The 9,740-nt window shown below is 38.1% G+C and overlaps 1 protein-coding gene across 3 annotated transcripts in view; it reads left to right on the top strand.

Annotated features, from left to right (window-relative positions):
• The window catches only part of LOC111156574 (nuclear factor I B), a 304,583-nt gene that overhangs the window by 274,507 nt on the left and 20,336 nt on the right, over window positions 1-9,740 (top strand). For 2 of the 3 annotated variants that reach the window (XM_022517559.1, XM_022517561.1), the window contains exons 9-10: window positions 1,632-1,770; window positions 4,915-4,997. In XM_022517559.1, the coding sequence (XP_022373267.1) occupies window positions 1,632-1,770; window positions 4,915-4,997 (222 nt within the window). Of the gene's footprint in view, window positions 1-1,631; window positions 1,798-4,914; window positions 4,998-9,740 lie in introns of all 3 variants that reach the window. The other variant, XM_022517560.1, reaches the window with a different exon arrangement.

Below are 9,740 nucleotides of genomic sequence, written 5' to 3'. Positions count from 1 at the left end.
GGGGGGGGGTGCTGAGGGCTTGTTCACCTGTGGTCCACTATCCCTTCCCAAATTTCCTCCAGCCCTGTACTGATTTTGATTACCAAGTCTAGCCACTGAGATGCCTCATCCTCCCCACAGCAATTTGGAGATTAATTGCATTGCTGCTGCACCGATTAGCGTGAGACAGCCATGCTATTCAGTGGATTATTTTAAATAAAATTAGTCTAAAGATAGAACTCTCATAGGTTTCCGTAGGGAGGGAAGCTCTGGTCAATTTTCCTGACATAAAGTTAAATACTTAAAATTACTCATGATGAATAGGCAGGATATTCAAGAAGTCCATTTTCTTTATAGAATAAGTAATGTGGCCTCTGAAGAACCCAACCAAAGACTTAGTTCATGTCTGTAAGTTACAGTATTTAAGTGTTATTAGCTGTTCATCTTTTTGTTTAAAGAAATGACTCCTGGTAATTTATGGACAGGTACTTAGATAAATATTCTGCTTCATTGCATTCTTTGCCTTTAACAGTACTGACTAGATAGGCTAAATATTTATGGAGAATACTCTCATGGTGAGTTGGGATAAGCACCATATAGTGGAGAAGTCCAACAGGAAGGGTAATCAAGAATAGTGTTCTCTGTCTAGAAAAAAGCATTCCAGTATTTTTTTTTTTTTCCAAGCAGTGTACCCTTAGGATTTTGTCTCCTACCACAGACATTATTTTCATACATGGGGCTAAAACTCGGATATTAATATCTTTTCTGTCATTGCCCTGGGGATTCTCTCGTTGCTCCCCACAAGTGTCAACAATAATGTTTTGTGTAACTCTCCATGCCCGGCCATGGGGGAGGAACTTAAGTAACAAAGTATATTTGATTGCCCCTCTGCTTTACTTCAGCACATTTTAATTGACTTTGGATATCTTTTATTTGTAGCTGTAAGGTCAGACCAAGTCCATCATTGGCTATCATTGTGTGGATCTGAAATTTTAAATGCTTTAAATATCATTCTGTCTGCTCGTCTGAGTAGATCAGCAAAAGGGAAGTAGAGATCCTGGAATTTAAACGGTTTGGTATGTGTGTCCCTGCATCCTTGCATGTGATGGAAGACTAGAGTTTCTGAATGCAGATTGACTAGAAATGATGGAAACCATTGAGTTTGATGTGTTCGACTCCTTGATACCCCATCTTCTTTGTGTCAGTGACAGCATCATTGGGTGACAATTGTGTTCTGAAAGCCCAAACTGACTCACTGTAGAAAACGAAGAGCAGAGAAGAACGAGGCATGGCTCAAATTCTCCCTAGGTCAGGAAGAACTTACAGTGTTGTCTTGAGCTGAGCATGTAAGTCTCCCCTTGAGTCTTCTGTGCTACCCAACGAAAGGATCAGTTCTGCCTGACTCTTAGGGGGGTTGTAAAGACAAACTCACCCATGCAAAGTGTTTCGAAGGTGAAGACTTTCTTTGAAATGCTGCTGCTTCTTTTTACCACTAACCGCTGGTTGGTCTCCGTGACTCAGACTTGAGAGGGCTTGGTGGCGTTCCCAGCAAGGACGTAGGGTTCCCGCGTCCAAGTGCGCTGAGTGGAGCTGTTGGACGAGACGACTGCCTTTTGGATTGTTTCACCGGGCATTCTGTTTTTGTTTTGTAGCCTAACAGCAGTGGTCAAGTGGTAGGGAAAGTGCCTGGCCATTTCACACCTGTCTTGGCACCCTCTCCCCATCCCAGTGCAGTGCGACCTGTGACCCTGACCATGACAGATACTAAACCCATCACTACATCCACTGAAGGTGAGGCAGCTTCACCTACAGCAACCAGTAAGTATTTCTGTAGGAAATGAGAAATGTCCATCAAAGGCACCATTGGATACCTGATCCAAGGTGGAGAACAGGACAACTTTTTGCACCCGATGGAGATTTCTCATTTATGTGGAACTAGCAGGCATGTGTGTGGCCTGGCTATCACAAGCTCTCTCTTATCAAATTTCAGTCCATATATCATATTTGAAAAGGGAGAAGCTTATCCGTTTGAATAAACAGCTCTAACAAAAATGACAAGTCATGCCTGCTCGTTCAAGGTATACATTGAAAAAGACACCAAATAACATAATGTAGTGTTTGAGGTTTCTCGGTCACCCAGAGAGAGAGAGCAGATCATTGTTACTTATTGGAGCATTCTTATAGAAATCAGTGTCCTTCACAAGGCAGATTGAATCCATGCCTCTGGAAGATAATTGCATGTTTATATTACCGTAGGTTATGTCACTGCAAAAAACCAGTTAACACGATATTGGGTGCGAATGAGGACATTTGGAAGCTGAGTATTAGGTACATGTAAGCTACCTACACTGTCATTGTGACTTTTTTTGTTTGTTTGTTTGTTTTGTTTATCATGGTACATCAGGTACAATGCTTTTTAACACGGCCATAACATTTTAAATGTCAGAGATTTAGCCAGTGAACTTGACATAGAACATACCAATAAACTAATGAATCCTTTGCTTCTTCATACAGAATACTCATCAATACAAAGAAAATTATTACCCAGTTTTTCGATTGGCTTCATTCAAACTAACGGGCTTCCTAGAACTAGTACAGTGGAATAGAGAAAGTTCCAGTCAGGAGGAATTAGCCCACTCCTTGTCAATTATGCATTCCATATCTGAAATTCAGAGGTGTCATTTTCTTTCCTAGAACAAAAAAAAAATTGACATGCTCTGTTCTAAGTAAAATTACAGAAACCCCACTGGCTCTCTCTTTCTCAGGTTTTGGAAAGATGTTTTCTATTTTTTTTTTTTTTTTTTTTTTTTGGTTGGGGGGTGGGTTCTGAAAACCTAGGAAGGAACACTACAAGAAAAAAGGACAATAGTTTGAGGGTACAGTGAATTCAGCATTTCTTTCTCAAAATTCATGAGACCCCATAGCTTAATCAGTCCAGGTAGACTTATAATTCCCATCAATAATCATTAATTTTTCTAACTGGTTTGTTGGTAGAGGGTCCAGTGAGCACTTCCCTGAATGCACAGTCAAGGAAGACTAAAAATTCTTTTGTTCTATAGATTAGCGATGTACAGTACAGCCACTCAAGTGCTTTTAAAAGTGGATGTGTTGGCATCTTTGAGCAAAGTCAGCAATTTAAATTAAGGCAAATAGAAACAAAGATTTTTTTTTTTTTTAAGTTTTCGAAAGACTGTCAAAGGATAAATGATCCAAACCAAGTTCTAGAAACTTCAGGTACCTACCCTTCTAGTGACATTAATAGATGACATTCAAGGGTAGATCAGACCCAAATGATCACAGCTCACTATGGGAGTGCTGTCAGCCTGCTTTGCTGATGCATTATTCTTGTACTCACCTACAGGTTGGTCAAAAAGGGATCTGATTTGACTAATAAAATTGCAAAATATTCAGAAGGGATATATTGGTTGTGTGAAGATGGCTGTATCAGCCCATTTTCCACTCCTGCTTAAAAGAAATATAGTGAGTTTTTTTTCTTTCCTCTACACAGACTTGTAGCTCTAGCTCTCGAGACAGTGCTAATAATGAAAAATGGGTCATTGAACTGATAAGTCAATAAAATTAAAGAAAACACACAGGTCAGGGAAACCTCTTTCTCATGTCTGAGAAGAGAAAAATACTGCAAGCTTGTTGCGAGTCTCTAAGGGCGAGACCTTTCTCCAGCTGTCCATGCTGTCCATTGAATCCCAGAAGCCTGGACATTGAGTGGGGGCCCCGGCTCTTCCGGCTGTCCTTGGATGGGCCCTTTATTCAGGAGTAATTAATAATGAATTGTGAGCATCTTCACTGTTTTAAAAAGTTAACCTACCAAAACCCTCAATGGATCTAGTTCTGCAACCCTTCCAATGAACAGGCAGAATGAATATATTTGGTTAAAAAAAAACTCAAAACCTTTTAAAGGTTAATGTCTGGATTTCTTATCAATCTGATAGTGTTAAACCAAACATTTTAGCTTCCTTCAGACCTGTAGATGTAACATGAGTGGTGAAAATGTAGTGCTTCTGTTTATTCCAGCACATGGCAAGGAGAATGCTTTAGTGCTGGGAACTCCTTTCCTTGTGAAAACAAACAAATCTTTAGGAATAGGGAGATGTTTTCTTTGGAAAATTCGCTGTGTACCAAAGAGCATCTCAACAAAAAGTACTTGCAGGGTGAGACTAAATAACTTTAAGAATATTCACCATTGGTCCTTAGTGCTTGGTGGCCAAGTATTTCAAAGGTGTCACCACCCCTTCCCTGGACCAGTCATAAGAAATTGACTTTTTGTGCTTATGGAAAAGAAAGAATTTTTTTTTCAAAAACATTTCTATCAAATCTAAGGTCATTTTCACACTAAATGAAATACTGACTTAATTCACTCTATATGATATAATAAGTAGAGAGGCTCCTCCCTCATGTTAGGAATATTAGATTTTCTCTTTAGTAAGACATGTTTCATTTTGTATCATCAAGCACATCTGCTAAAATCCCATTCATTACAAGCTTTCACTTTTTCCCAATAGACTTTCAGTCTTACACTTAGAATCACAGACTGTCATTGATGCTCCCATTATCAGACAACTACTATCTGGTGAAACAGGACATGTAGGAAAAGGACCCTTCTACTTAGCCAGTCCTTGGTTCTCCTGCCGGACTGTACATATAAAGAGCATATAAACGTGGGATGCCCACGCCAGAGGCTGGGATGTGGTTAACTGGACAGATTTTTGGGGAGGGAAGTAAACAGGTTGAGTTGAGGTCAACCGCCATTTCTTTAATGTCACTTGGTGTTCACTCAGACGAAAGAATAGAGAAATAGAGACACTTTTTTTTTTTTTTGGTTGCCTGTCCCATGTCCAGGGTTTTCTTTTACATGGACAGGGTGTTCATTCTGATAGTTCACAATTTTTATCTTTGTTTTTGTTCTTCCTTAATCAGCCTACACAGCCTCAGGCACATCTCAAGCCAATCGATATGTGGGACTAAGCCCAAGAGACCCATCCTTCCTACATCAGCAACAGGTGGGCAAGCTTCCCCCAGGTGTGACGGTGTAGCACGCTTTCGCATTGGTGCTCTCTCCATCCTGCCTCTCAGATCTGAACTCAGAACGGGGCTCCCGGGGCTTCTGGGAAAGAAACTGATCATTTCATTTTCCAGAATATTTTCTCATTTATCCTTTGTTTCTTGCCTCTCTAAATAGACTTGCTCAAATTGGCTCAAGACCTTTTCCATCTCTGTGACTATCCATAACATCCATTGAGTCAACTGGGTCTCAGCCAGGGTATCTTCCTCAGTCTCATTGGCTATTGAGAACTTACTAGCCTTTAGCTTCCGAAGAAAAAAAAAAAATTGAAAACTGATTAAAAAGCCCATTAGGGTAGAAGCAGTACACAATTTGTGTTTTTTTGAGCTCTTTCATATTTTCCAGATGTTTTACTCCTCATTTTGGACTTTTAGTCCAAGAGGATGAGTTATGAAGCTAAAATCTCGGGCGACACATCATTCCTGTTTTAATAGGTTTAAATTGGTTTACTGATTTCAGATGTGATAAAACACTTTTTTTTGTTCTGCTTTCTTACATCATTTATGTTTCAAGTAGCATTTTAAATTTCACATCTCATTAATGCTGTAAATTTAATGCAAATGAAGTGTTTACCCAAACTGTGAAAATATACAGCCAGGATTAATGGTGGCTTATAAACAAATTAGCCACAGTCAAAAGCATGGAACATACCAATACAGAAATCCCACGATTCTAGTTAAGGGATAACAGAAATAATTCTAAACACTTCAGAATTTAAATATATTTTATGATGCATATGTTTGCTGCTCTCAAACTCTGATAGCAGAGCGGTTCGAAATAAACAGCGTGCAAAATATTAAGTAGGGAAAAGTAGTCTATGAATAAGAAAGAGCTGGTATAACTAACTGGCTCTTCGTTCGTAAGATCTATGGGCTTATGTTGCATCTGTCTGTTTTTACGTACATGGTCAGCCTGCGCAGGGACTCATCCCTGCTTCTTTTGTCTTGGACTTACCCACCTAGCTTGTGTTGTGTCTTTCTTAGCCGTGCCTCGCGCGGAATTCCCAAGTCCTGCCCAGTTGCGGACCAAGGTAGCAGACCACGTAGATCAAAGGTCACCACATGTAGAGTTCAGAGAGAAATCCTAAAGATGATAACTTATTCAAGATATTGAGGCTGTGCCAGAGTTTTAAAAAGCAAAACAAAACAAAAGAGTGAGAACTAACTGAAAACATCTGTACACAGTTAAGAAAAATACCAAATAATAATTAGTGGTTTTGCCCACCATTGGCTTTTCAACATAATTCTCTGGAATGTTGCTTTTTTTCACCTCTAAAATTGCTATAATATGAAATGTGTTATAATTACTATAATATGGTTCTATTTGACAAATGTATATGTTCACTGTATTTTCTAAAAACATATGTAGGATTTATAGGTTCAGAGGCTTGCTCTTTTAAAAATCATTCCACATATTTTCAGAAATATTTTTACCATGGGATTTGCATTATTCTTTATGACACATCTCTACTTTCTAGTTAATTTTTAATTCATAGACACATGCCTCCATTATTTAAACCTTTAGCACCAAAAACATTAAGATTATACCCAGTTTCATTTAGAAGCAGTCTTCCCATCCCCCTGTGCTAACCCATGGCAGCTTTAATATTCTTTTCATATCTGTCATTTATGACTCACGTTAGAGGCTCAGGGAATTATGATCACAAAAGTTCATCGTGCAGAAGTTACTTCTTTCACTTATCCCAAGGATAGATCAAGAAAACTTAGCAAGCCTCAGGAAAGTGTGAGTCTTCAGGTAGATGGAGGTCGGAGCACATTTTAATTGGAAAAAAAAATACACACACACACACACACACACACACACACACACACACACACACATATACATACATATATATTCTGGAGCTACAGACTTTTGTCATCAAAGACCACCACTTCTTGTTTAAGTGGACAATGTCAAGTGAAGACCCGTTAACAATGTAAATAATATTTGTTTGGTCAAATTCAGTTGACATTTATGGAACATACTGTTATTTACCAGGCAAACGGATATTTTGCCCTGCGCATGATGGAAGACTTAGTGCTACTTTTTGAAACGAAGAAGCTCAATATGCCAAAGTTATAATGAGCTACAGTTTTGAGGCAGGCAGAAAACATGTGTGTGCATCTCATACTGTACATGAATATTACTGAAGTAAGATTCCAGTTAAAAGATTATTACTTTTATGCTTCTAAATTTTAAAAGAACCATTGAGCTGAAGTTTTTTTGGGCTTACTATCCAGGAACAGAGGGACAGGAATAGTTTAAGTGACTTCAGTAGAGTAAAGGTTATGCTTTCCCACAGCAGAAATGAGATTGATTTACTGTGTCCTTTCATTACTTTACAAAGATTTAAAAGAGACCACTCTTGTAACAGCAGGTTCTAAATGCATTTGGTTTAAAGCACTCAGTGATGAATGAAAATGAAAATCAAGGGGTACATGAAATAAAGGTAATCAATCATTTTATATTAGCTAGGAGAAATTCAAAATTAGAAAGGCAATGGATTTAGTCTGAGAGAGTTCTTTTAAACATTCCCCATAGCCTTTAATATACATGACCCCTTAAGAATAAATATTGTCGCCAGGTACATTCTTCAGTTTATTGGCGGTTGCTTTATAAAGATTTATCCTTTTAGGTTATGAAAAGTATTGATGTGCAATGTGCAGTGCTATTTTTTATCAGAAAAGAACTTTAATATAGCCTACATAAATTAGGGTTAACGATAAATTTAAAATTGTTGAATCATTCTATCTTATTAATAATCTTTCCACAAGATGACAATAAAGTAGACCTTTCAAAATAGTCACTTCTAATATACAAGGATACTGGCCTTCTTTGATTGAGATGGCCAATGTTAACATTAACCCTATGTTCCACTTGTAAGAGTAATATATCCGCATTGTCAAATTTGAATCCTAAAAGTATATGTTTTTATGCCCATCAACTTGGTACACATACAGCTGTTATTAGTAATTATACCTCTCTGTGCTCCTTGATAATGGTTATTACTGATTCTTATCGGTCATTAACTGACTTGAAATACTAGATTTCTTCTGACACAGGAATTTCACCTGTCACTGCAACTATGATACCTCGTTTGAATCTAAAAAATAAAAAAATCCATAATCATGAAGAATAGTTCAAAAAGATTCATGTAAACCTGTTGATAATTTGCCATTAAAAACACACCTCTCTAACTGGTCATGATAATCAACTCATGCCGGCTGATCAGGACTTGAAATTTTTCCTTTATCCTCTACTACAATCTTGTGTGTTGTATGGTTCAAGGTCTGGAACTAGACTGTCTGTAGGGTGATTGGCTAAGTTCATGCACTCACTGTTGGCTTGGGGAGATCTTAAAAGCAGGTATCAGTTGGAACTCCATATTCTTCTTTAACTTTCCTGTTGGAAGATGGTGTGGTGGCTTGAGGAACTCCTGGGTCCTGCTTTGGGAAACTGAGCTCTGTAGTCTTTCCTGACTAAAAAAGAAATGTCTTTTTTATGATTCGGAACTTTTCACAAATGTCAAAGACCTCCTCTCTGAGTTAACCTCACAGAAGTTTAGCAGAAAGCAGTGTTTTCCTTTCCTCGTACTGCACGAGGGCACTGTGCACGTGCACCACGATAGGCAAGGGGGGAGGTACACGTCCCAAGTTTTGTCTCTCTGAGAAAATGGGAGCTCTATAGCAGAGTCTTGGATGTTGCTCTGTATTTGAAAATACAGAAATTATTCCATAATCCAGTCTACCTATTTTAGCATAAATGGCAAATATGAGACAACTTACATGAATTAGCACCAGTTCCTTATCTGGTCACCCTCACCACAAATTTGTGAAGTCTCAGGCCTTCTTTCTTTGCTCTCATAGAAAGTTGCATGAAAGAGGGTCTAGTTACGTTGATTTTCACCCTTCTATTTGAGTGTAAGGTTGTAATAAAAATATAAATCTTTACTATTATACATCAGCATAAAATATTAAAAAAATCTTACTGCAAGTTGGAAGTAAAAGTTTGTAGTTAAGAAGCTTCTCGTTTGGAAATAGAAGATTACTATTCAAACCAACTATTGAAAAGCATATAAACTTTTGATACAGATTTGAGATTTCGATAAAATAAATGGGAGGTCCCTCTTGCCTTTCCAAAGGGAGACAACAAAGTCAAGTAAGCTCTAGTATGTAAGACGTAAGGCTTATTTTCATCATCTCTCAAAATTATAATCTCCTGACTATATACAGTACTTACTGTTAGCTCTAATGAATGCACGGCCTGATCAGCTCAGGTCCTTGCATTACGTACGCACACAACTGCATGGGTTTTATTGGTGCTTGAGCTTCAGCATGTTACGTCTCTTGCATGACTACTTAATGCTATTATTTCAATTTCAATTACTGGGCCACCTTATATTAAAATATTTTCAACACTTTCCTTGATACAGTTTCACAACTCAAATTTGGAGGTACTTTTCATTATAGTGGACATGTCTGTTACACCAGATGGCCTTCCTAAGACATTGCCTCTGTAGGATTTTTTATTTTATTGAGATAATTAATTGAAATTTCTTTACGATGTTTGTCCTGGCAAATGGCAAAGCCAAAGCTAGGTACATTGAGACCACTGGGAAGAGGTAGTCTTTTATTAGAGGCAAGCAATTGAAAGGACACAAGTGGACGATCAACAAGCC

The sequence above is a fragment of the Enhydra lutris genome, unplaced genomic scaffold (genome assembly GCF_002288905.1).
Source record: "Enhydra lutris kenyoni isolate GAN:26980312 unplaced genomic scaffold, ASM228890v2 scaffoldscaffold47, whole genome shotgun sequence".
In the NCBI taxonomy this organism is placed as follows: Eukaryota; Metazoa; Chordata; class Mammalia; order Carnivora; family Mustelidae; genus Enhydra; species Enhydra lutris.
Note: the sequence above shows the minus strand (reverse complement) of the source record. Positions and strands in the feature narration are given on the sequence as shown.